The following is a 27897-nucleotide window of genomic DNA, read 5'->3' as shown; positions in this document are numbered from 1 at the left end:
TCTAATATTCTTGCAGTAGAGTGGAATATAGTTATCCTCCCTCCCTCCCTATCTAGCTTCATGTACTACTACACCATTCCCCAGCCTTGTTGACGTGTATCATCATAAAGAACAGAGATCTAGTCTACAGTATAATACAGTAGTAATAGTGAAATATCATCTAGCCTGGGCATCCTATATTGGACAGCTGCCCGAGAGGCTGGGAGGCTCCTGCTCGCAGTCAGGTCGAGGCCATCGCTCAGTCACATGACAGACCTTACATGCCCCTCAGCAGTCATGACCCAGCACAGGGTGCGGGTTGACATACAACACCCACACTGCTCCAGCCCCACCCTGCTGTGCTGACATATTTCTAAGGCCATACTTCCAGTGACGTGGGTGATGTGTACAGCCTGGTTCACATTTCATCCACTCCACCATGGGACTCTCATGGGCTCTGCTCATCTCCAGTAGTTTATCAGCAACGCTTCACTTTGACATTCAAGGCATCACTCACAAATCTAACAATCACCTATAGGCACAAGCCATGAATGCCTTATAAAAAGGCACACTATCATAACAGCTGAGGTGTTTATGGATTACTTGAACCCAAATGAAGAGAGTTTAATTGATTGAATTCCAAAATGCTATATATCCCTTTTCAGAAATGTTGGCAATTAGCTTTTTTGGTTAAAAGAACTTATGAAAGAGATTGGTGTGTTTTTTCCCACATCTAATCATAGAATGGGTTATTAAATGACAGACGTGTCCTCTCTCATTGAAGCCACAGAAGTTCAAGTCCAACTGCCGGTACTGCAGGCATTGTTAGCAGAAAACAGGATCCCCGTTATAATGAATGGAAAAATGGCGATCTTCATGGTCAATCTTAGTATAAATAAATAAGGTTTTTAAAACAATCACGGTACCAATAACTGCTAGTAATATACCATATGCATGTCCTTGAAGATAATATATATATTTTTTAAATCGTACACAGAAGTAGATAATTTAGTTGCTAATGGTAGCCTGCAGTACCCCGGTCGGCCTTCAATTCAAGTTATTCAATGAGAGCTTGCAGCACAGAGAGCTTGCAGCACAGAGAGCTTGCAGCACAGAGAGCTTGCAGCACAGAGAGCTTGCAGCACAGAGAGCTTGCAGCACAGAGAGCTTGCAGCACAGAGAGCTTGCAGCACAGAGAGCTTGCAGCACAGAGAGCTTGCAGCACAGAGAGCTTGCAGCACTGAGAGCTTGCAGCACTGAGAGCTTGCAACGTCACTCCAAAGAGAAGCTCAAACTGCTTATGTTATGTCTCTATGAGGCCCCAACTTGAACAACTACATTTGGCTTCAATGCGCTGTTGAGTCTTCACATAGGAATGAATGGTTTCACGTGATCAATGGCTTTGTCCATTCATATATACAGTCATTGGTTTAACCACTAGATGGTTTCATTCAGAGACAAACAATCACATTTAGTTACAAAACACCTCTCTCAGAGGTTGCAAGCTTCAACACAATCAAATGTGACAAATAATTGTAAAGAATCTCTCATATATATATATATATATATATATATCTCAATTAATCAGTACAATCATATGAGATCTTGGCACTGGTAAAAATTAGTGAACTATATAGGGAATAGGGTGCAATTTGGGAAGAGACCAAACTTTAACCAAACACTATAGCATGAGGCTAGATTTGTGATGTGTTAGAATTCTATGTTAAATATTATACAGGACACGAACATTCCATTCCAGCTAAACAATGGATAGTGTTTTGCAACAAAACCAAATGCAATACATATCTAAAATATATTAATAAAAAAATCTGACAGTGATATTTTACACATACATAAAGCATTTATTCTGATGAAAAGAACACAAATGTGAAACATCGGTGGATAAAGCATTTTGGAAATAAACAAATAAAATCTAAAATGTTAGAGTAAATCTTTGATCTGACAAACCAACCACTTCCACAGTTCCATAACATAGTAGAAACATAAATAAACAGTTAGAATTAAAATGGCTGCTTAGAGACTTAAGAGCGAATCATACAGCGCCCTCTACATAGATGCAAATACAACGGTAAAATAAAAGGGACTGAATACTAAATGCCAGTAACATTCAACCCATCAAAAGTAAATAGTAAACCGATATACCATCTAAACTAAAGAAAGGTCAACTTGATTGAAGAGGATAAATCTGCAAGGGCATTCGTCATGTCAAACAAAAACATGTCTTCACAGTCCAGCTATCTCCACTATCTGACATTTAGCTGGCTAATACCAGCCCCCTCTTCAGTCGTGTTGGTGTCTTATTTTAGCCATGCTGTTGTGGCACATTCCACAGCAGAATATAACACAGGGGACAACAGGGAGGGAGCTCCTCCTCACCCAAACACACAGGTAGGGGAGGGGGAATACACCACATGGGATATTGGAGATATTAGAGTAATCTATACCAGTGTTTCGTCAATCTCTAGTCCATTGACCAGCACAGGCCATTGGACGTTACAGACGGGCCTCTCAGATGGTAAACTGACATCTAAAAATCAACATGTCAAATTACTCACGCTACATTTGGAAAACACAGAAGCTTTGTGTGTAAAGTACCTGGTTAAATAAAGGTGAAATAAATAAATAAAAAAGGGCAATGGTAAACTACGATGGTGACGGAGTCATATTGGCCAGTGTTCTTTCCATTAGGTGTTAAGAGAAAGGCATGTGTCTCAATGCCGTTTGGCCTCAACATTAGGCTAGTCTAAACCCAACCTAGTCTAAAGCAGTGGTTCACAAACTTTAAAAAAAATGACTTAAAGGAATTCAGTCTGGCTTTAAAATTACTCTTGAAAGTTGTCATAGTAGAATGCACAAGGTGCCATTCTGAAATAGGGTAGTGCATCATCAGTTCCTCTTGTCATGTTAGTCTTTACATACCTTAGAGAGATATTTATAACTGGTCAGAAATGTCCAGATCAACTAGCTCATGTCGGATAACTTTTTTTATTTAGGTTTTTTAGCCCATAGATATTGTTGGAATTTTTTAGTCACTCAAATATCACATGAATACACATTATACATGGTAAAATGTATAGAATTGCTTCAAAACCGCAAAAATGTTCTTTGCACCCCATGACAAAATGTGTAGAATTTCCAGAAATAAGCTTTAACCTCCACCAACAAGAGGGGTGTGAACAGTGGGGGTGGGGGGGTATATTGTTATATACGAATTGTAATGTTTAAAACAAGCTAAGTAACTATACCACATTATCTTGACTCAAAAGATCTATAACCAAATGTTATAAAGGGGTCACACATGCCAGAAGCCAACTCTTCTAGCCTCGTCCCATGTGCTATAGACAACTTTTCTATCGTTGACATGCCATACTCTATTATGGTCATGCTGTAACCATAGAAGACTTGGCAACAGGACATACAGTATGGGACCAGACCAACTAAACATAGCACCATATGGCTTCACACATGGGCGGCAGTTAGACTAGCTGTTAGAGTGTTGGGCCAGTAACTGAAAAGGTCGCTAGTTCGAATCCCAGAGCCAACAAAGTGAAACATCTGTCGCTGTGCCCATGAGCAATGCACTGAACCCTAATGGCTCTAGAATCGCCACTGAGACTGGTCGTGGCCCCACTTTCCAAGGGTGTTTCGGGAGTGGGGATATGCAAAAAAATTATTAATAAATAAATAGAAATAAACACATTTCAAATTCACACATGCATCTAAATAGGACAAATATAAGCACTCATCAAATGATGAATAATTATTGTTACATATGGGTTTACATCATCATGACAGCTAGGGCCATAACCCCTTCCTCCAATGTTCCCATGTCAGACTGGGGCTAAAATCAGGGGCAGTTCATGGCAAAGTGTCACTCAAAGTCACTGTCCGTAACACCCCAAGCATCCAGTGAGACATCCCAAAGGCCACCATCCATAACATCCCAAGCATCCAGTGAGACATCCCAAAGGCCACCATCCATAACATCCCAAGCATCCAGTGTGATGACCCATTGCAACAAGATGTCATTGATAAGCATCAGTCTGTGATGCTTTTGCAAAAAGATGTGCATCATGAGACATGATGCATAAGTTAATACATTGCATTCAATGCAAAAAGATGCATATCAAAATTGAAATTCATCAAGAATAGGGAGGCATAGATATGCATCAATACCCTTGATGCATAAGTCAATACATTGCATTCAAGGCAAAACATTTGGTGATAAAGCTGCAATGGGTAAATTGGTGAAAGACGGGCATAAACTAAGACAGTCTGTCGTTTTTTATAGCTGTTCTCTCTATTCTCTAATCCCCTCTCTCCCACACTATCGCTCTTTCTACTTACTCTTCATCCACCCTCCTTCCCTTATTTTTCACTCCTTCCCTCTCCCTCTCCTCCCTCTCCTTCCTCCCCCTCCATTATTGCTACCTCCTTTTCCTTCCTTCCACCCTCCCTCCCTCCCTCATCTCTCTCCCCCTCTCTTCAACCTCCACCTCACAGACAGACAGCGACAGACAGGGTTAAGTTCATGTTCACATACCAGCTCAGCCCTAACTCAAGCCATAGGGTTAGGGTTGAGGTGGGATGTGAACAAGAAGTTAAGGTTAAAGGTAAGGCTAGGATTCAGCCAAGTTGAGGAGGAGGATTATTTAAGATACTGTTTGTAGAGGTAGGGTTTCAGATGTTTTCGGAAGATGTCCTAGCTTCAATTGGAAGCTGGTTCCACTATTGGGGTGCCAGGACAGAGAAGAGCTTGGACTGGGCTGAGTGGGAGCTGCCCTCCCGTAGGGGTGGGAGGGCCAAGAGACCTGAGGTGGCAGAATGGAGTGCTCGGGTTGGGGTGTAGGGTTTGAGCATAGCTTGAAGGTAGGGAGCGGCAGTTCCTCTTGCTGTTCCGTAGGCAAGTACCATGGTCTTGTAGTGGATGCGAGCTTCAATTGGAAGCCAGTGGAGTGTACGAAGGAGTGGGGTGTCATGAGAGAACTTGGGAAGGTGGAAAACCAGGCGTGCTGCAGCGTTCTGGATAAGTTGAGGGGTTTGATGGCACATGCGGGGAGCCCAGCCAACAGCGAGTTACAGAAGTCCAGACAGGAGAGGACAAGTGCCTGGATTAGGACCTGCACCGCTTCCTGTGTGAGGTAGGGTCGTACTCTACGGATGTTGTAGAGCATGAACCTGCAGGAGCGGGTCACTGCTTAGATGTTTGCAGAAAACAACAGGGTGTCCAGGGTCACGACTAGGTTCTTTGCACTCTGGGAGGGCGACATTGGAGGTATCAACGTGACGGAGAGGTCTTTGAGCGGCCAGGATTTCTACAGGAGGAAGAGCAGTTCCGTCTTATCGAGGTTGAGCTTGAGGTGGTGGGCCGACATCCAAGTTGAGATATCTGCCAGGCACGCAGAGATGCATGTCACCACCTGGGTGTCAGAAGGGTGGAAGAAGAGAAATAGTTGAGTGTCATCCGCATAGCAATGATAGGAGAAACCATGTGAGGATATGACAGAGTCGAGTGAATTCATGTATAGAGAGAAGAGGACCTACAATCGAGCCCTTGGGGACACCAGTAGTGAGAGCTATGGTTAGGGCTAGGGTTGAGCCGGGATGTGGACATTAAGCTAGGGGGAGATTCTCGTTAGGGCAAAATACCGTCCTCTGTCCTCCATGACCCGGTAACCGATAAGTGGTCGAGGAATGTGTCAATTCATTAGTAGGCAAACAGAAGCGTGTCCCTCCCCTCCTTGATAGCCACCTTTCATCGAGGATGCTCATGTGTATCAGAGTTTTGAAATCTGCCACACACCCTTTGAATCAGCTTTTGTTTTGTCAGAGGAGAAAAACATGCACACGTTTAAATTCATTATGCTACTTATTGGTTTCTCTCTAAAATGTCTTTCACAACTAACTTCATTTGTTTTTGATCACTTTACACATTTATTTTGGGATCCACCCCTGTAAAAGGACATTTGCCTGATGACATGCGAGTGAATAAGTGCATTTCCATCCATGTTCACTCTCCTCGATTAACTTGGACCTTTTCCAAAAGGAGGCTAGAGAGGACGGATTAGAAAGGAAGCAGGAGGTGGGCAAATCTAATTGAGAAAAGGCCAGGGTTAGGGATATATTTTTTTTTTAACCTTTATTTATCTATGCAAGTCAGTTAAGAACCGGTTGAGCCGGGATGAGGACTTGAATCTAGGTTTAGGTTTCAGTCGGGAGTGAACATGAAGCTAGGTTTAGGGCCTCAACCTTAGACATAACCCTAACCCAATTAACAATTATTAACACTACATGGCAGAAAGGTATGCCTCACTTGAAGCTGATTTAAGGTGCTTTTGAGTGACATTGGCAGAACGGTTGAGGCTAGAAATACAATTCAAGTATGGGATCATTCAGCAGACGCTCTCGATGAACACAAGCCTACACCTGACCATGTCAAATTAACTCTTCACAGTGAAAACGGTCCCACAGAGAACAAGGTCTTTCTTCCATAGAAAAGCATCACCTACACTGCTTACATAACCATGATGCCCCAGTGGACTGTGATATAGCTAGCTAACATACCCCGTTGTGACCTTATAGGGATGCCCTGTGTTAGTAGGAAGTGGCTTAATTCATCCTCAACATGGTCTTTCATTCTCTCGCTGCAGTTACACGAAAACACTGTCTTCCATGTTCCATCCTCTGTGGAATGGTAAATTCTTAATGTAAAGACTTGAAACTCACGGCATTGTTAAAGAGTGTCCCTTAAAGAGTGTCATTGAATTTCCTGTCATAATAAGAATTGACATAATTGGGGGTTGTAGGGGCAGTTGTAGGGGCAGTTTCGATGGATTAAAAAGGTTGAATCTTCCCAAATTATACATGTGTGACCAGGGGACCATCATGACCTGGCATATGAAATTTGAAGTCAATCGGTCCAAAAGCATGTTTGACCTCCATTGGACACAATGGTCTTGCAGTTCTAGAAACTAAGAAACTATATATTGCAGTCCTAGAAACTTAGAAACAATATATGTTATTATTATTTTTTTATTTAACCCTTATTTTACCAGGTAAGTTGACTGAGAACACATTCTCATTTACAGCAACAACCTGGGGAATAGTTACAGGGGAGAGGAGGGGGATGAATGAGCCAATTGTAAACTGGGGATGATTAGGTGGCTGTGATAGTATGAAGGCCAGATTGGGAATTTAGCCAGGACACCAGGGTTAACACCCTACTCTTACAATAAGTACCATGGGATCTTTAGTGACGACAGAGTCAGGACACCCGTTTAACATCCCATCCAAAAGACAGCACCCTACACTGGGCAATGTCCCCAATCATTGGGATATTTTTTAGACCAGAGGAAAGGGTTCCTCCTACTGGCCCTCCAACACCACTTCCAGCAGCATCTGGGCTCCCATCCAGGACCAACCCTGCTTAGCTTCAGAAGCAAGCCAGCAGTGGGATGCAGGGTGGTATGCTGTTGGCAATACATCTGTATACGTCTGTCTGCCACATATGTTTTTGCATTGAATGCAATATATTGACTTAAGCATCATGTCTCCTGATGCATCACCGACTGACACTTGATACCAGGCTGCCCTCTCCCTGAGACTCTGGAAGGAGAGGCGACACCGCCGCCAGCCGGGCCACTGTCTATTTTCATATAGTTTAACGTTCCAAAATAGAGCAGCGACGATTCCACCGACGATTCCACCGAGACTAGCCAATGTGGGCAAAGAATAACGGTGTTGGATTATCACCATGTTCAAGTACAAGGACTATCAATTACCATTCTATTTAGTCCAGAAAACAAATGAGATCAATCTTGATTTAGGAGTTCATGTAAAAAGTCAAAACACGTTCGTTTACTGTTGTGTTTTTTATACAGTACTGGAAGTATATTTCATTCTATTTTGTACTCACATTTTAAGAATAAATAATATATCCAGAAATATATCCAATAATAATAATAATAATAATAATGTGGGTGCCTACATTTGTCCTATTTCACACATGTACAGATGTGTGAATTGGAAATATGTTTTTTCCAAATCCCACTCAGAGTAGGGTCACGGCCAGGGTCTCCACAATTACAGTTAATTGCCTTGCTCAAGGGCACATCAGATTTTCCACCTTGTCAGCTCTGGGAGTCAAACTAGCGCCCTTTCGGCTACTGGCCCAACGCTCTAACCGCTAGGCTATTTCTCATATCCTCACTGTATTGTTGTTGTTGTTACATTGGATTCATACAATCTACAAAATGTACATATTCACAAATGTATAACGCTCCAAGATAACAGCAATTTCTACCTGCAGTTTTAGTTACACGCCCATATGTCTGGCTACTGCTTCACTCAACACACCACTCTGGTTAGAGCCAGTTTGCGCTGTTATGTGAAGGGAGTAGTACACAGCGTTGTACCAGATCTTCAGTTTCTTGGCAATTTCTCACATGGAATAGCCTTCATTTCTCAGAACAAGAATAGACTGACGAGTTTCAGAAGAAAGTTCTTTGTTTCTGGCCATTTTTAGCCTGTAATCAAACCCACAAATGCTGATGCTCCAGATACTCACTAGTCTAAAGAAGGCCAGTTTTATTGCTTCTTTAATCAGAACAGTTTTCAGCTCTGCTAACATAATTGCAAAAGGGTTTTCTAATGATCAATTAGCCTTTTAAAATGGTAAACTTGGATTAGCTGACAACGTTCCCTTTGGAACACAGGAGTGATGGTTGCAGATACTGGGCCTCTGTATGCCTATGTAGATATTCCATTAACCCCCCCCAAAAAAAGCAATTTCCAGCAACAATAGTCATTTACAACATTAACAATGTCTACACTGTATTTCTGATCAATTTGATGTTATTTTAATGGACCAATTTTTTTGGCTTTTCTTTCAAAATCAAGGACATTTCTAATTGACTCAAACTTTTGAACAGTAGTGTGTGTGATATGTGATATATATGAACTAACCAGTTACAGAGCAAACAACGCAATTATCACAACACATTATGTTGTAATATTACTTTTCCCCCCATGGCTAGGCTTCCCTGGTGATTTTACCCACACACCACTACTGGCGTTCTGCCTTGTTTGAGAAGTCAAAGCCCTTTGGATGAGTTATCTGTACAGCTGCCTCTCCGTTCAACATGCACTGTCTTAGGGCTTGTGGCCCATCATATACTCCGCAGTTACACACTTTTATAGACACTTGAAGTAGTGTGATCATATGAGCACAGACATTACCAGGCAGACATGATGGCTCTGACTGGTGTCTTCCTGCCGCTAGCAGGTCCTGCTCCTTCCGCTTCTTACTCCTCCTCAGGCTGCCGAACCTCTTCATGGACACCAGCGGGTTAAAGCGATGGTTTCAACACCCAATATGGACCATGACCATCCGGGACGAGTCACAACTGTAGGGCACCACTACCCAAATGTGTGACGAAATAGCTACTCCGTCTGATCCATGTTTATAAATAGAATAAAACTAAATGTGTTAAAGATTACAAGATCTGTGCCAAAATTAAATTAAGATGTCCAGGTCAGGGTCTTTCCCAACCAGTCACGAGCTTGTTGAAAGTCTCCTCTTCTAGCTCTAGATGGCCTTGTGTTGGTCTTCTGGAAAGAGCTGAACCTTTCCTAGCAGGATGTGCTTTGGATTGGAGGGTCCTCTTCAGTCAATGGGCTATATTAGATGAAGGTCGTCTTTGTTCTCCTGAGTAGATCTGTTCTTCTGGTTAAGAGATGCCTCTTCTCCTTTCCATTGATGTGCCATCTGTCATTTAGACATGGTTGTTCTTCATGCTTGCATTTCTTGGAAAGTTAAGGATCTCTTCTGATATTTTCTTATTTCTGTAAGCTCATTCATTAAAATGTCTCAGTGAGTCCAGAAAGCTCTCAGGGTATTGGTGTCTGTGGCAGCTCACAAGCAGGGAAAGAAAGATAGAATTTCCACACGTCCTATGTGAGACTAGGTCCAACACTCCCAAGTGATGATGCACAGCGTAGCACAGTTTAGCACAGCACACACAGGCTCTCTTCCTCTCGCTCACTCACTCTCTCGTTCTGCTGAATTTCACTCTGCTCCTCCTCTCCTTCTGTTCGGTTCTGGTTAGACTGTCTCTCGCGCTCGGCTCTATTTTGCTCCTCTCTCTGCAGAGCTCTAGTAGTGGCGTCAGGTGCAGCTGTGGGTGGCGTCTAAAATAGTACGCGTTTCAGCAGCCTGTAAAAGGAGGCCAGCCCGGGAGGGACACACAAAGTGATTGGCTAAGTGTCTGCGTCCCCCTTAACCCCAAAGAACACGTTCAAATCATCACTCACATCTGTCTCGGTCTTCACGTGTACATACTCATAACACTATATCTAAATCAGGGACGGACTACTGGCGGCCCGCAAGCCCCCCCTTTTGTAGGCCCGTGGATTAATTTCACAAAAAAATAAGTTACAATAATAGAATACACAAGGTGTTATTTCGAAATGTTGTTGTGCATCAGCAGTCACTCAATTTGTCCATGTCAGCTAAATTGTTTTAGATTGGTAAGCAGTGGTGGGAAAAGTACGCAACTGCCATACTTGAGTAAAAGTAAAGATACCAGATGCTACCATTTTCTTTTTTTACAGAAAGCCAAAGCATGTGTGTGTTTAGTCCGCCAGATCAGAGGCAGTAGGGATGACCAGGGATGTTTGGTTGATAAGTGCGTGAATTGTACTATTTTCCTGTCCTGCTAAGCATTCAAAATGTAACGAGTACTTTTGGGTGTCAAGGGAAATGTATGGAGTAAAGTACAATATTTTCTTAAGGAATGTAGTGAAGTAAAAGTAGTCAAAAATAAATAGTAAAGTACAGATACCCCCCCAAAAAACAACTTAAGTAGTACTTTAAAGTATTTTTATACCAAGTTAGTATAGCTATGTAAACTTGTGGTAAGCAATGTTGAATTACCAACCGGGGTGGGCCCATTGATCATCAGCTATCATATAAAAACAAAGCAAACATTTGCCTCCACCCTTGGGCGAAACGTGTAGAATTGCAGCAAACTTGCTTTAAAACTGCAACATTTTCTCTACGCCCCATTGCAAAATGTGCATAATTGACTGAACTTGAAAACAGCGTTGTTGTTGTTGTTTTTTTTTTTTACCTTCGCTATCACAAGGGGGGCTGCTAAAATGTGGGAGGGGGGCACTGCAGCCCCTCATGATAAATTGTTTTTTTTGTGGCCCCCACCCCCTTCAAAGTTGCTCATCCCTGATCTATAAAAACCAAAAAGGTGTCATAAGAGTGCCTTCAGCAAGTATTCATACCCCTTGACTCATTTCACATTTTGTTGCGTTAGACTGAATTTAAATAGACGTTTCTTACCCATCTACACACAATACCCCATAACGACAAAGTGAAAGACATTATTGGTAATTTATTGAAAATTAAATACAGAAATATCTCATTTACTTAAGTATTCACAATACTTTGTAGAAGCACCTTTGGAAGTGATTACAGCTGTGAGTCTTTCTGGATAAGTCCAAGAGCTTTCCACACCTGGATTGTGAAACATTTGCACATTATTCTTTTCAAAATTCAAGCGCTGTCAAATTAGTTGTTGATCATTGCCAGAGAACCCTTTTTCAGGTCTTGCCATAGATTTAAGTGAAAACTAACTCGGCCACTCAGGATCATTCACTGTCTTCTTGGTAAGCAACTACAGCGTAGATTCGGCCTTGTGTTTTAGGTTATTGTCTTGCTGAAAGGTGAATTCATCTCCCCATAACTGATGGAAAGCAGACTGAAGCAGGTTTTCCTCCAGGATTTTGCCTGTGCTTAGCTCCATTCCATTTATTTATTTTTTATCTGAAAAACTCCCCAGTCCTTCACGATTACAAGCATACCCATACATGATGCAGCCACCACTATGCTTGAAAATATAGAGTGGTACTCAGTGATGTGTTGTATTTGCCCTAAACATACATTTTGTCCTGAATACAAAGTGTTATTTGATTTGCCACATTCTTTGCAGTATTACTTTAGAGTCTTGTTGCAAACAAAATGTTTTGGAATATTTTTATTCTATACAGGCTTCCTTTTCACTCGGTCAATTAGGTTAGTATTGTGGAGTAACTAAAATGTTGATCCATCCTTAGTTCTCCTATCAAAGCCATTCAACTCTGTTTTAAAGTCACCATTGGCATCATGATGAAATCCTGGAGCAGTTTCCAAGTGAATTAGGAAGGACGCCTGTATCGCTGTAGTGACTGGGTGTATTGATACACCATCCAAAGTGTAATTAACAACTTCACCATACTCAAAGGGATATTCAATGTTGTCCTTTTTTTTTTTTTTACCCATCTACCAATATGTGCCCTCTGGTCTTTGTGGTTGAATCTGTGTTTGAAATTCACTGCTCGACAGAAAGACCTTACAGATAATGGGGTACAGAGTGGGGTACAGAGTGTATGTGTGGGGTACAGAGATGAGGTAGTCAATCAAAAAAAATAATGTTAAACACTTTTATTGCACACAGTGAGTCCATGCAACCTGTTAAATTTTTATTCCTGAACTTTAGGTTTGCCATATCAAAAGGGTTGAATACATATTGACTCTAAACATTACAGCTTTTCATTTTTTATTACATTTGTTAAAGAAAAATGAAAAACAATTCCACTTTGACATTATGGGGTGTTGTGTGTAGGCCAGTGACAAAAGCCCCCAAACGTAATCCATTTTAATTTCAGGCTGTAATACATCAACATGTGGAAAAAGTAAAGGGGTGTGAATACTTTCTGAAGGCTCTGTATGTACTTCTAGTGGAACATTCTGCCTCGCAGAGCGACAGCTAGGTCAGTTCACTGTCCCAGTACTGTAGCTAACTCAGGAAGACTGACCTTTAAAAAGTGCTGATCCCAACCCCAGATCACCTCAACCATCCTCAGCTGACTGAAGGGACGCCCCCAAGGTCTTTCCCTGGTCTGGCCTGGCCTGGCGGCTGTGGAGTCATCTGATCAGATGGGTCCCACACACCCTCCCACCACCACACACCCTGTGATGACCCAGTTAGGTATGACTGACTGGCTTCTACACTACCCCAGATCCATTAAAATGGTTACGCAACTGAGCAGCCCAAACAAGTCAAACAGTTCAGCAGAGCATGAATGTGGAGATGCAGTCAGTGTTAACTTTGACCTGCTCCTATGACACCTCAATTGTTTTTACGCTGGGGTTACATAAACTAGGGATAAAAAAATCTGAGCATTTCCTTTTCTTTCTCTAGACTTCTCTTGGCTTAAGGACAACAAAGTCAAGGTATTGGATTGGCCAACACAAAGCCCTGACCTCAATTTGTAAAAAAACTACCCACTTCCTTAATTTACTGACCACACACACAGAATGCAGGTGGGGGGGGGGCGCCTGCATGTCTGAAGAGCTTTGTACGAGTCTGTCTGAAGCCATGAATGTTGAAATTACCTTGAAGTACAAATAGCTTATTATATTATAGTATAAAAACAAAAAGTCAATAGATGCCATGCATATAAACCCCTGTTGAAAATATTGAATTCTTGACATCCAAGCCCCAAACAATCTCATAAGTGTGATGGATGGAAGAGAACATTCAATTAACAGGGCATAGCACACCCTTGTGGCAACTGATGCTCGATGACAACAATAGTTTAAATACACCATGTACCTTCAACAGTTGTGGCCCCAGTATGAGTTTCAGTACTGTTGGTGACCCATATTAATCTTCAGGAAAAAAAAACAGAGCTTGCCCCAAGCTAAGGCCTGGCCCCAGATAGAGCGTTCCGTTATAAGCTGCCAAACAACTCTTCATAGGAACTGGGAAGAATGGGTGAACACCAGCCAGGGAAAATGACTCCCCTTTTAGGCGTTTTAACCAAAGTATTTCTATGCACAACAGATTGATTTTAATTAGACCATTAACTATACAAGTACTGAGACTGAAGAGCTTAAGTCCTTCGGTTAACTAACAAATCACTTCCAACCAATCATTAATTTGGTAACAGTTAACGTGAAACCTAAAGTCATAAAGGCTACATAACACCGTCATAATCATGACACTGGTTTAAACAGTCATAACTGTTCATTTATTTTTAATCTACAGTTTCCTTTAGTACTGTGTCTGTAGTCCAAGGCCTTTGTAATGTTTTAAAGAGTAAATACTAAACAACATTACTAACAGGGTTGCGTGTTGACTCTTAACTCTGGTGGTCACATGCAATAGTATCATTCACAATGTAAATTTAATCCTTAAGTCCTAATAATTCAGAATTCTATGGAGATTAGCTAGAAAACATGTGCTTGGACTAGTTCAATGAATCCCAGCGGCCAGCAACACAATATGACATTCTGGCTTTAGAGTCCACCCATGAAAGCCAGAAAACATAAGCTAAACAAAGCCCTCTATGTTGTCACTTTCTTTCTTTTAACCCCAACAGGAAGTTGTTGAAACTGATAAGAGTCTAAATAAGGAAGGAAGCACATCTGTCTGCAGTCCTCTAATAATACTGTATGGCGCTCTCTAAACTTAAGATCCAGAATGGTCTTGGTCATGATGGGTCACTGGGCTCTCAGGACATGGCAAAAAGATAGTGATGTTTGCATTGTGTTTGCTTTCCAGAAGGGGACTGCTGCCCCCTACAGCTCTTGCAGGGCTTTTTAGCACTAATGCGCTAGGACTGTCTAGGGTCTTACCATTTTATGACCGTTTTCTTTTGATGATCTGTGTTTGCTATGGTATTTATTCCATATTATTACAGTGTGTCTGCACATAATTCAGTCATTGATAATTCTGTCAAACTCAAAGTCTAAGACCACAATAATGCTGATAACTTCCTGCCTTGAGGTTTTTCAGCAAATACAGGAAACCAGTCGGCTCTTTGAAATACAAATAAATGTATTACCTTTCCTGGTCCTAGAGAAGAGCTTGATGCTAGAGTTGGATGATGAGTTGGGCGAAGAGCGGAATATACCACTGAAGCAACGGGGGGATTTGGGCGGTGAGGGGACCTGGTGGGTGGAGGGGTAGGGGGAAATGGTTCTGGTTGAGCCAGGGCTGATCCGGGACTGGGCAGGGGCAGCCATGGGACTGGAGGGTTGGCTGACACCGGCAGGACCACCCCTCACAAAGAGTCCTTTAGTTGGGCTGACAGAGTGGCTGCAGACCTCTCCCTGAGATAGAAGAGAGGGGAAGGTATTTAATTGACATACACTCATGCAAATACCTTGTTTGTCACTATACAGTTAAGCAGAATGATATATTGACACCTGGGAATATTGTGACAGAGGCTTTGTGGACTGTAGTCAAAGAAACTACATTAGCATTAAATAAAAATGTTTCACCTCACAATTTCAATCTGTTTGATTTATAATGCATTAGAGCCTGAGTGGAATATAAGGCTTGACAGTCTGTAGGAGATGCCCACGGCTTGGGTGAAGTCACTTCTCTGTCTGAGATATGAAACCATGTGACCTTACCCCGTGGAACTGCATGCATACAGTAGTAGCACCCAGTGTTGGGAAGCTACTCTGAAAAAATAGTTTACCAAGCTACCAATTACTTTACACTGGAAGAAGTTAAGCTACACTAAAAAGTTACCATTAAGAAAAAAAACACTTTATTTAAAGTTACTTTGAAAAAGTAGCTCATCACTACATCTAAACTACTTTGTGAAAAATTATCATATGTAATTCTGAAAATGTCAGACTACAAATTGCAAGAACTGTTCACTTTGGGGTCATATGATAACAGAAGGTGTAATTTAGCCTATTGAACACAAAAACTGTTTCAAGTAGGAACTAGGCAGATCTGGTCCCAAAAAATGTAATTGCCTACTTCACCCATATTTTCTTTTTGCAAAAAAAGTAGTGTGCGGTTCCAGTAGTTACTGAAAACACTACCTAGATATGAATTTAGTTCAACTACCACCAAGCTACTACCAAATTTAATTCAATTACTAGTTGAACTACAGAGTTCACTACTCCCCAACACTGGTAGCATCACAAGGAAGTATCATGTTGTGAGCTCTATCCAGCCAATAACACCATTGGCTTGTTTTAGGGGGTCGATAAGGCCAGATGGCCAATGACAGAGCACCTGGGGGTGACACAGGATTCCTCACAATGCTCTGACTACCCAGGTCCAGAGATGTTTACAGGGGTTAAACCCAAAATAAAAAAACACATACGGTGGCACTTCCTGGTATTTTGAAAGTTCTGTACCTTGAAAACTGATTGCTGACATGAAAAACATTTTAGGGTTGCATCAGAGGACTAATGAAACAAATACCAAAATATAGTTTGAGTGGTATTTTCCTTTAAGTCGATCTAAGATTGAAACTTTAACCTATTCCAGTCCTTTTCAATATATACATGTTTTAAATCCCATATGACGGAACTCAGTTGCAGTGACCAAGAACATTAACCCCTGTGTTCGATAGTATTACAGATTTTTTTTATTTTACCGTTATTTAACCAGGTACGTTGACTGAGAACACATTCTCATAGTTACAGGGGAGAGGAGGGGGATGAATGAGCCAATTGACTGTAGGACACCAGCTAGCTTACAGTGTACTGCCTATCTGGGAAACAGGTTAAAGCCTTGCTTTGTGTTGTGGGTAAATGTGCTAGATTGAGACTGAGAAGGAGCTCCGTCAAACATGTCTGAAGGGGAAACTCAGAGTAAGGCTGCCTAATTTTAAGCCGCACCTGGCGGTCAGCGAAAAAGCAGTGCAACAGCCTGTGTTGCAAAAAAAGATATGGGTAAAAGTGGGAGGCGGAAAATTAGAACATTTCATACACTTATAAGCTAAAGCCTATTGGGGATTGTGCTACTGTATATTAATAAGTGAATGTGAAAATGTTGTGATAAAACACTAGCAGTGTTTTTAGATGAAACAGTAAAATATTGCAGAGAAGTGTTTAGGTGACAGAAAACAGGCTACGAACTCAAAGGACTGCCAAGAGCAAATTACAACCACGCCTACAGTGAATTTGGGAGAAGTTTCTCCAAACATTCCCTATTGGTCCAGATATACTGGTACTGTACAACATATCACCAGATCAGTCCTGAGCCTCTAGTTTCCTTTCCACAATGTTTGAGCATGATATTAGCTTAAGACTGGCCCTACTCTACAGACATTTCTGTTTGGCCAATCCTGTGACAAATCTGAGAGAGAGACAGCACACACCCTACTTCTCTGTTTGCCAACAAACTTTCTTATTGCGCAACAGCGTGTTTAGGCAAGCTAGTCAGATTGGAGAGTTTTATCAGCAAATCTATCAGCTAGTTCAAAACATGAGGAGAGACCGGTGGTTCAAGTTAAGTTTTAATGGTCACATGCACAAGTGAAATGTCTTTCTTGCAAGCGCTAATTCACTACACACAGTTGAAAACAAATTAAATATCAAGAAGGAATCAAATCCTATAATTCAGAGAAAAGACTGAGGTTGTTGGGAAAATAACTACTGAGAGCACTTAAAGACCGACTCAGACAATGTAAAAGACAGAAGGAAGAGAAGCTTGCTTTGTAGAAAAGCATGATAGAAGGCTAGTAAAAATTCTCACTCAGTGAGAAGAAGCAAAACGAAACCGCTACCAACTCAAAACCAAAGACGACACATATAGTAAGAGATTGCACAACCAAGAAGTTGTCTAAACATCTCTGTAGGGCTGACCCCAATTAGACAACTGGTCGATTGTTTGGTCTTCAGGCTGTTGGTCAACCGAGAGTTTTAGTAGAGCAGTAACACATACATATAACCTGTTTTTGCTTTGTCATTATGGAAGTATTGTGTGTAGATTGATGAGGGGAGAAAAAAAAAGCGATTTAATACATTTTAGAATAACACTGTGATGTAACAAAATGTGAAGAAAGTCAAGGGGTCTGAAAACCTTCCAATCGCACTGTACACACAACCAGTCAAAAGTTGACACATACTCATTCAAGGGTTTAACTTCAAATTTTACTATTTTCTACATTGTAGAATAATAGTGAAGACATCAAAACACATATGGAATCATGTAACCAAAAATAATTTTTTTTAGGTGAACAATAAGGAGATAAAGAAATAAAAACAGCTAAAAAAAAGACAGGCTATATACAGTGGCAAGGCTATAAAAGTAGCGAGGCTACATACAGACACCGGTTAGTCAGGCTGATTGAGGTAGTATGTACATATGGTTAAAGTGACAATTAGTATTTGGTACATGAACAGAGAGTAGCAGTAGCGTAAAAGAGGGGTTGGCGGGTGGGACACAGTGCAGATAGCCAATGTGCGGGAGCAGTGGTTGGTCGGCCCAATTGAGGTAGTATGTACATGAGTGTATAGTTATAGTGACTATGCATATATGATAAACAGAGAGGTAGCAGCAACATAAAAAGAGGGGTTGCGGGGGGGGGGGCTCACAATACAAATATAGTCTGGGTAGCCATTTGATTACCTGTTCAGGAGTCTTAGCCAAATACATTTCAACTCCGTTTTTCACAATTCCTGACATTTAATCCTAGTAAATATTCCGTCTTAGGTCAGTTAGGATCACCACTTTATTTTAAGAATGTGAAATGTCAGAATAATAGTAGAGAGAATGAATTATTTCAGCCAAATACATTTATTTATTTCACCACATTCCCAGTGGGTCAGAAGTTTACATACACTCAATTAGTATTTGGTAGCATTGCCTTTAAATTGTTTAACTTGGGTAAAACATTTAGGGTAGCCTTCCACAAGCTAATAATAATAATATTGAATGCATTAAAATAAAATGACTGTAACAAACACTGTAGAGTTAGGAATTAACAGTAACTGTACTGCTGGTGATATATGTAATGGAGAATTGATATACACTAACAATCAAACAAGTCACACAATGAAATTATGAAACATTGAATGTGCACAAATTGGCAGGAGAGAGCGCATTCTGGAGAGAGAAGTGCGTTGTGCATCTAGGTGCATGCTTAATCCGACATATGCATTGGCCATGGAGCATTTACGGTGATATGGCCTCAGCAGAAGTCAGGGCATTCATACTTCTTGAGCTTCGTGGAAGAATGCCCTGATTTCTGCTGAGTCCATTCTTGCCCTAACTTGCTACAGTATTATTCCAGTCTTTCTCTTCTAATTGTTAGAGTGGCACATTGTTTGCAGAGTGCACAACCTACACTACACTTGTGAGAAACAAGTTTTGGTTTATTGAATTCCATTTAATAGTTCTGTGAATTTAGTCATTGTCTTTTGTTTGGCGCGCTCCTGTCAATGTTGAGTATGGACGTCCACACAAACTCAGAAACTTCCCTTTTTCCAAGACCCTGTCTTTCAAAGATATTTGGATTTCTACGAATTAACGTCACAGATCTTCAAAGTAAAGGTCTTAAATACTGTTTTCCATGCTTGTTCAATGAACCATAAACAATTAATGAACATGCACCAGTGGAACGGTCGTTAAGACACTTACTGACGGTAGGCAATTAAGGTCACAGTTATGAAAACTTAGGACACTAAAGAGGCCTTTCTACTGACTCTGAAAAACACCAAAAGAAAGATGACCAGGGTTCCTGCTCATCTGCATGAACATGTCTTAGACATGCTGCAAGGAGGCATGAGGACTGCAGATGTGGTCAGGGCAATAAATTGCAATGTCCGTACTGTGAGACGCCTAAGACAGCGCTACAGGTAGACAGGACGGACAGCTGATCGTCCTCGCAGTGGCAGACCACGTGTAACAACACCTGCACAGGATCGGTACATCCAAACATCACAGCTGTGGGACAGGTACAGGATGGCAACAACAACTGCCCGAGTTACTCTGGAGCGGGATCGATTTGGAGGTGGAGGGTTCGTCATGGTCTGGGTCATGTGTCATAGCATCATCGGACTGAGCTTGTCGTCATTGCAGGCAATCTCAATGCTTTGCGTTACAGGGAAGACATCCTCGTCCCTAATGTGGTACCCTTCCTCCAGGCTCATCGTGACATGACACTCCAGCATGACAATGCCACCAGCCATACTGCTCGTTCTGTGCATGATTTCCTGCAAGACAGGAATGTCAGTGTTCTGCCATGGCCATCGAAGAGCCCGGATCTCAATCCCATTTAGCACGTCAGGCACCTGTTGGATCGGAGGGTGAGGGCTAGGGCCATTCCCTCCAGAAATGTCCGGGAACTTGCAGGTGCCTTGGTGGAAGAGTGGGGTAACATCTCACAGCAAGAGCTGGCAAATCTGGTGCAGTCCATGAGGAGATGCACTGCAGTACTTATTGCAGCTGGTGGCCACACCAGATACTGACTATTACTTTTGATTTTGAGCCGCCCTTTGTTCAGGGACAGATTATTCAATTTATGTTAGTCACATGACTGTGGAACTTGTTCAGTTTGTCTCAGTTGTTGAATCTTTTTATGTTCATACAAATATTTACACATGTTAAGTTTGCTGAATATAAAGATGTTGACAGTGAGGACGTTTCTTTTTTTGCTGAGTTTAGAAGTAGGCCTATAGGCTATCTGGCCTGCGTGCAAATGTGCCCATTTGGGGATCTGATAGTATTTCTGATTGGCTTAACGCATCACCACTAACGACCTGTGGAGCTTCTCAAAGTAATGTTTCTTCACCTGAAACAGCAAGCAAACAAGTCTGTTTTTACATCCATTGAGAATTACAAAAGTTCAAAGTATGTGAATTTTTTCCCCAGCTGTCTCCCTTTCGATAACCACTCAGCATGAAAGTTAAAAATGTCAAGCTCTGATCCAGTGGAAATGTCATAAAATAGGCTTCTTATCAGTGCTTGACTTGGACTGAAATAGGTTCTGGGACACATTTTGTGTGCTGGTACTGTTTATATTTAGGTGCAGGAGCGCCACAATACTTTTGAGCAAATATTCTATAAAGAGGAAATGGAGCTCAAGCAGTAGAACATTTGAGGTGCTGGATAGAGATGTGATTAACCACATGACAATGATTGAGATATGAAGACATTATTGTAAATTTAAGGAAACAGTTTCACGAAAATGTGCATATTAAAACCATATCTGGCACGCAGATCGGTAGAAATTAAGATAAATTGGCATTCCACATGAGAACGGTTGCCGACTCCTCGTGTAGCCCATTACTGGCAACTTCAGGAGAGTAATAGCAGAATCTGCAAAAGCCAGTAGGAGCGTTAAGAGAATAGTTGGGTCAGGTTACGTTTTTTTTCTTCTTCTGATTATCTAGATCTCTGGTGCCCTCGAGGAATCAAACCGTAAGCTTAAAGGATCAGATAAACTCAATGCATAGTTGATTTTATTAAAACACATAGGGTGTGTCCATATTCGGAGAAAATCCGTTTAAACATTTTGAGAAATAGATTGGTCAACAACAAAAAAAGACGACTTTCAGGCGACCAAGATTTGAATTAGCCGGGATAGCCCTACATCGCTGATAACCAGTCTTTGAAACTTAGCATGCGTTCTACTATTTTAAACACCCATGTCTCAGTATAATGCTGAGCTCCTGCTACTGAGCAGAGCAACCTTCATTATGTCCAGAGAGACCACTACGTCTACAAACTCACTGTCATGTGACATCTATTTCCACGGATCATCATCAGACGTCTACCCACCCAACTAGAAGTACCACGGCACTCCAGCCACTCAGCCCTTTTCATGACATCAGAGGGCTCCGGAACAATGTCTGTCACACTGCCTGTGTCCAAACACAGTGCTCAGATAACTTAAACCTATTAAAAAGAGTCCAGTGCAGCAGTTTTTATTTCAATATCAAATCATTTCTGGGTAACAAATACCTTACTGTGATTGTTTTCAATTAAAATGGTCAAAGAAAAACAAAAATAGCTTCTTAGCAAAGAGCAATTTCTCAAGCAAGAATTTGATCAGACTGTTTGGAAGTGGTCTGAGTGGAGGGGAAAACTGAAAACTAGCTGTTATTGGCAGAGGTTTAGAACTCTTTCTTAATTGGTCTATTAACTAATTTACCATCTGCTGATGTCAACAGGCAGGCCAGAACTCCATCCCACCAAAACAGGCTGAAATTTCAAACAGATCTTACACTAAAAGGGCATTATCATAATTTTCCAAAGTTCACAGTATTATTCCAACATCATTGTGTGGAAATATATATAAAGCACAGGAACATGTTTTGGACCGCACTGGGCCTTTAAAATTAAGGGTAAAGGTGAGAAGCGCAATGCTGTCAGTCAAGAATAACTTAATTGTGTGTAACCACGAGTATGAAGAAAAGACAATTTACATTTGGATAGCCATCCTTGCCCGAGCCTCCAGACTTGCCGTCCAGTATGGGGAAGGCGAATGCACTTACGTCCTGCAGACAGAGAAGGCTTTTAGCCAATTTTGACAAGAAAAATGGACTATCGATGTTACATCCAGACAGTGATTGATTGGACCCAATTGTAATTTTCAGCTTTAGGTTCAATCTTTAATACTGGACAATCTGCTTCCGGCAAGACATGTGAAGCTCTGAAAGAGGAGAAACGTGTTAAACCACTACTGGGCCATGGCATGACCAGGAAATACATGTATCCTACCTTTCCGTATAGGCCTACTGTATAACAATCAAGTTCTGCATGTCAATCATCATGTTTAAAAAGGAAAAAAGGCAATAATTCGTAGCAATAAACAAATGTAATTGCATGGAGAAGGAGATGTGTATACACATCTAGAGGCATGTTTAATCCATGCACTACTCCTGGGAGGGCATGTGATTGCATGGATCTAATGGATGCCATCCAAAGAATACCAATGAGGTGCAGCAACATGAATGTAGCAGCAGTCAACACCGACAGTAATAATTCACTGTCATTCAAATAACGTAGGGCCTATTTGCTCTGCAGATGTTGGGGCATTTTCTTAATATAGAAAATGCAAGCTTAGATAATGCACATAGTATAAATATATGATTATTATCAGATATTGTCTGGGGAAACAAAGAAACCCCATAATGATGCTAGCCTGGTTTAACCAGACTGTACACAGTGCTCACTCATTGTTTCAGGTTAAACAGGTTGCTATGATGCCAATGCGATCAGTGATTTGGTTCATTTGAGCAGAGAGAACATGATGCAAGGGGAAACCAGAATAATACTCTGAAATCCAATAAAATCAGGACTTTCTCTCTCGCTTCTTTGTTGCCCCTAGTTACGGTGCAGGGACACAATGCATCATGACTCAGTGGTTTAGAGCAGACCAGAGCAGTGTGTTTCCAGCTGTTTCCCTAGCTTCCTCTTTCTTCTCACACAAAAACATCAGATACCTTATTGCCCATAAGCCCACTAGATTGGAAATAATTGTTCTAAACAGTAACTGATAACAATAACTGAATAACAGTAACTGAATAACAATGCTGGTGCATTTAGGAATGAAAAAGAGACCTCAGTGGTATTTGGATTGTGTAAATAGACCAGTACAGGATGAGTTTTAAGTCTGAGTATGGGATGGGCTTCAGGTCTTTGACATTTATTATTTTATTAAATTAACACTGAAATTTAGATGTGCATAGACATGAACATTTCACCCCCAAAATCAAGTGAATAGCTGATGTTGAGTCCAGTGGCGGTTCTAGACCATTTCAACTGGGGGGGCCAAGCTGGGGCCAGTTGTACTGTTAGAGGGGCCTGTTACATTAGACGTTATTGTTGTCATATCGTTTTCTTCACTGCATTGCAGGCATTAGCAGGCAAAAAAAAGACCATGTTCATAATCATCATCATTGCCACTGTCTAATAACGGATGTAAAAAAAAAAGAATCATAGCAAAAATGTGTTATGTAAAAATGATTTCATACTCCACATTTAGGGGGGCCACAAGGGGGTCCAAAGTTGTTGTCACAGGGGCACTGCCCCCCCAGAACCGCTAGTGGTTGAGTCCATGTTTTGAAGACTTGATGCTGGGGCGGCAGGTTAGGGCGTTCGGACTAGTAACTGAAAGGTTGCTAGATCGAATCCCTGAGCTGTCGTTCTGCCCCTGAACAAGGCAGTTGTCGTCATTGAAAACAAGAACTTGTTCTTAACGGACTTGTCTAGTTAAATAAAGGTTAAACATTTTTTGGGGAAAACTAGCATCATCTCATGCCTGTCCAAAGTTCAGGGTTATGCAAAGAACCTGTCAAATAAAGCAACCTGAACAATGTTGTTTTTGATGTAATTACAAATGACTGAGACACACACACACACACACACACACACACACACACACACACACACACACACACGACCTCAACTGTGAGGACTAGACGCTGTGAATGGGAAAAGATGCCCGGGTGATTGATGTAACAATGCGGACACCCGAACATACTTGAAAGTTACATATTTTGAAACATTATAACACAAACAGGCTTGTGCCTGTGATAATCACACACACAAGCTACTCTTTCCACAATGCCACATCAACAAACACCTGTAGGTGTCAAACAACCGACTATCATTTACGAACTTACTGGCATGTTTAGGCGTAGTGTCCTCTTTTTCTTCGAGGTTTTCATTTCCTTCTTGTTGGACTCCATCACGGTGCTTCCCATTTTCAGACTAATTACCCTGTTTTCTTTGTTTTTAACGAGCTTGAGTAAATTGCGTGATACTATACCATACGTCTTTATCTGAAAACGAAGTTGTAAGTCAACGTTCTTTAGAAGAAACTATTTAATTTACCAGGAAGTATAGCCTACCGCACTACCGACGCATTACAGACAGGGGTGTGTTCACATCACGAAGACTGAGCGCGCTGCTTTTCACTAACAGATGTCAGTAAAGCATGGCTTCATTATTGGTTCCTATTTCCTTGACTCCTTCCCTAGGTCCTAACTCCTTCCCTTTCCATTTCCTCCACAAATATAAACGGATTGATTGATAAAGCAGAGCACAGCATCACATGTTATTCAAAGGGATATGTTAGGGGTGGGGGACTTTCACTGGCTGACCATTTCAGATCGTCAAACTCAGAAAGGAATAGGAATCGGGACAATGATTGAAATGGAACACATACACACGTTCTTTCTTTCTTACATGCAGTGTGTGGGTTAACGTGAGCAAAACAAGTAGCCTCCAGATGGATATTTTGCTGATATCCTTTAAACAGCAAGGCAGATCTCAGCAATTCTTTCTCCGTCACTCCATCTGTTGCATGTACGTAGAATAGATGATGCATGAGCTATCCGTTCCCATTCCACTCTGCACCCTCCCCCCCTCCTCATTGATAAAATGCCTTGTTTGCCCTCAATTACACGTTTTTGCTCTCTCCAACAGCTCTTGTTTCAGTTCGTTTATACATTTAAACATGGACCTAATTAATGGCAGGCCATACTTTTATAAATTATATTTTTTATCCGATGTCTTCAATTGCTAAATAATATATTATGAATGTAATACTAACAAAAAGTGTATGGTGATGAAAGTGGTGGCTGTAGTTGCCATATTTGGCCAGTGGGTGTCTTACAATACTCCAGCCTCGTCTATTCCAAGGGGGTCCTTCCTATGGGTCAGGCAGATGTATGCGATTTCTCAAGGCACAAACAAAATAATTAAGATGTAAAATAGTTTATTTTGTAAATGCTTCTAAATTTAATTCCAAACTCCAACCCCCATATTTCTCTGTACACTTCTAAATGCATTTTAAAAACATTTTGAGACTACAGGACCAAGAAAAATGTAGCACAAACACACTGGTAGGACGATGTCATTTTATACAAGAGAAGAAAAATATCCAAGAAACAATTTTGTTACAACCATTCATTGAGAAAATATATACAATTGAGTCTTCGGAAAGTTAAAAAAATACATGCCATATACATTACAAGTTCTAAGACTGTCTCCAATATTTTACAGTCGAGTTGAAATTGTGCTCGCAAAACATCTTCTAACTATTGTATGTGGCTTGTGATGTGTCAATATCACATACATTTCTGATTAAGTAGAATGTCATCTCCTTTCAAAATGTAGCACCACCAAATGTCCCGACCTTTTCCTCTGCAAGAAACATTATTTTATTTTTTCAGTACACTTTAATTTCAAACGCCTGAAGCAGTAAGCAATGTCATATGACGTCTGTACACCATTTCTATGTAAAAAAAAAAGAAAAAACAAGGTTATATTCCTACACATATTTGGGTTAAAAAGAAGTTAAAATTGTGTTTGGGTGGTTTAAAACCTTTTTCACAGCTCTATAAAATCAAACCTGATTAACAGCAAAGATGTCAGAATGATGTCTTTACCATTTTTTATTCTTTAACCAATAACTCATTTCTCAGTCACTCAGTCACCAAAAATATTTCTTTTTGAGTGGTCAAAGTACGTGTAAATCACAAAAACACTAAGCTACAATACCATACTTTTAATACAACAAAAATACTTTGTGAATTATTGTGGTTATTTTACAAATTCTGTACAGAATAATCATAATATATACTCTGAAACTGATATTATGACATCCTTCTTAAATAAACTGCAATGACAAAAAATAAAATAATTAAAAAACACCCAAACATCAAGAAGGTTAAGGTAGTATTTGGTCAGTTATTCCTATATTTTTCTTTATATACATTTGTACACAAGTAACAGAATTTCTTCAATCTTCAGAAAACAATATCAGTTTAACCTTCTTTTTACTCTCTCATCATTTTGAGAAAAAAATTCATTCATTCAATAATAAATACAAAACGTCCTCTCGAATTTCACTCAAATCACATGACAGAAACCTATGATAAAACTGACTCATGGAATCAAGTATCTTAAAGTTTGTGTGTACGTGTCTTTTTTTTTTTTTTTTTTAGTGCAAGTTAATATTCCCTTCGCGGTAGTCATTGCTGTACATTCCCCATTCAGTGATGTCTACATTTAGTCAAATGGTTTTACATTTAAAGTTTTAAACAAAAGGGCCTGCCCTTAACAACCAATAGGGTCCACGCCCTGCACAGTGCGCTCTCCTCATTCGCTGGTGGATTCTCATCTGTGCCCTACTGTATATCATCTCACTAATACACAGACGCTGCACTCATTGACAGAGTCCTTCCATCAAAACCCATCCTCTTGCGTGATATGGCACGAATCACATGTCTATCTGCTGTTGTTTCTTCCTGCTCTCCTCTTTCCACACCCTTTCCTTCTGCCCATCTTCAGTCTATGCTTCCAATCATGGGAATCCATTTACGCGTCACTCTTAGGGTTTACTCAGGCCTTCTGCTCGTTCTAACAAAGTCTGAAGCACCTCTCTCTTTCTACACAGAGATCAGGGCATCTGCATAATATGGCAAGGAATGCATTTGTGTTTGTTGTTGTCATTTTAGGTTTTTCTCAGTTGATCCATTTCCTGCAGTCTGCTGTTCCACAGTGACAGGCGATCTTGTGTTGGCCGTCCACGCAGTCATATTGGTAGTCGAAACAAAGCTGGAAAATAATGAAAAGAAAACAGTGATGACAATGAAAACACCATTCGTAGAGATTTTCAATTGGAAGGAAAAAGAACCCACCTCCTCTCCTTTCTCAATTCTGCGGTTGGAGGTGATGATGATTTTATAACCTCTTTCGAAGGTTACCACCTCAGCGACACAGTTTGGGGTACAAGAATGGTTGATGTACCTGTATAAGAAAACAAACACATAGCATTGCACATTATGACGGAATGTTTTATGACATTTTTGAATGAGAGGTTCATTGTGCATACTGTGTAATCAGACGCGAGGCTACATACGGAGCCCTGTAAATGAAGTACTGCACCACCATCCTGACATTGAGCCACAAATAAATCAGTTAAGATTAGAATGTGAATCAGATGGAATGTGACTATGTAAACAATACAACAAGGCCCTATGATAGACTAGCGTCCTGTCCAGGGGGTGTACTTCAAGCTGCCTCCTGCTCCTATGAGCTGTTCCGGCCTGCACAAGCCAAGGTTCACACAGTA

At 40.9% G+C, this 27897-nt stretch overlaps 2 protein-coding genes across 10 annotated transcripts in view; both read right to left on the bottom strand.

The window, feature by feature from the left end:
• The window catches only part of LOC115157105 (5'-AMP-activated protein kinase subunit gamma-2), a 39117-nt gene extending 14359 nt beyond the window's left edge, over positions 1 to 24758 (bottom strand). For 2 of the 5 annotated variants that reach the window (XR_003868388.1, XM_029705041.1), the window contains exons 1-3: positions 24440 to 24757; positions 22238 to 22309; positions 14899 to 15166 (exon numbers count right to left, since the gene is read on the bottom strand). Coding sequence is in view for 3 of the 5 variants with exons in the window: in XM_029705041.1 (XP_029560901.1) it covers positions 14899 to 15166; positions 22238 to 22309; positions 24440 to 24520 (421 nt within the window). In the remaining 2 variants the exon portion in view is untranslated. Of the gene's footprint in view, positions 1 to 9237; positions 10486 to 14898; positions 15167 to 22237; positions 22310 to 24439 lie in introns of those variants that run through there. The other 3 variants (XR_003868389.1, XM_029705042.1, XM_029705043.1) reach the window with 3 other exon arrangements.
• A 761-nt stretch (positions 24759 to 25519) lies between these two features.
• The window catches only part of LOC115157103 (histone-lysine N-methyltransferase 2C), a 123197-nt gene continuing 120819 nt past the window's right edge, over positions 25520 to 27897 (bottom strand). For all 5 annotated transcript variants that reach the window (XM_029705036.1, XM_029705037.1, XM_029705035.1 and 2 more), the window contains 2 exons: positions 27464 to 27572; positions 25520 to 27380 (listed from right to left, as the gene is read on the bottom strand). In XM_029705036.1, coding sequence (XP_029560896.1) covers positions 27288 to 27380; positions 27464 to 27572 — 202 coding nt within the window. In that variant the 3' untranslated portion in view covers positions 25520 to 27287. The remainder of the gene's footprint in view (positions 27381 to 27463; positions 27573 to 27897) is intronic.

Source organism: Salmo trutta, chromosome 21, assembly GCF_901001165.1.
Source record: "Salmo trutta chromosome 21, fSalTru1.1, whole genome shotgun sequence".
NCBI classification, from domain to species: Eukaryota; Metazoa; Chordata; class Actinopteri; order Salmoniformes; family Salmonidae; genus Salmo; species Salmo trutta.
This window is presented reverse-complemented; position numbering and strand designations above follow the sequence as displayed.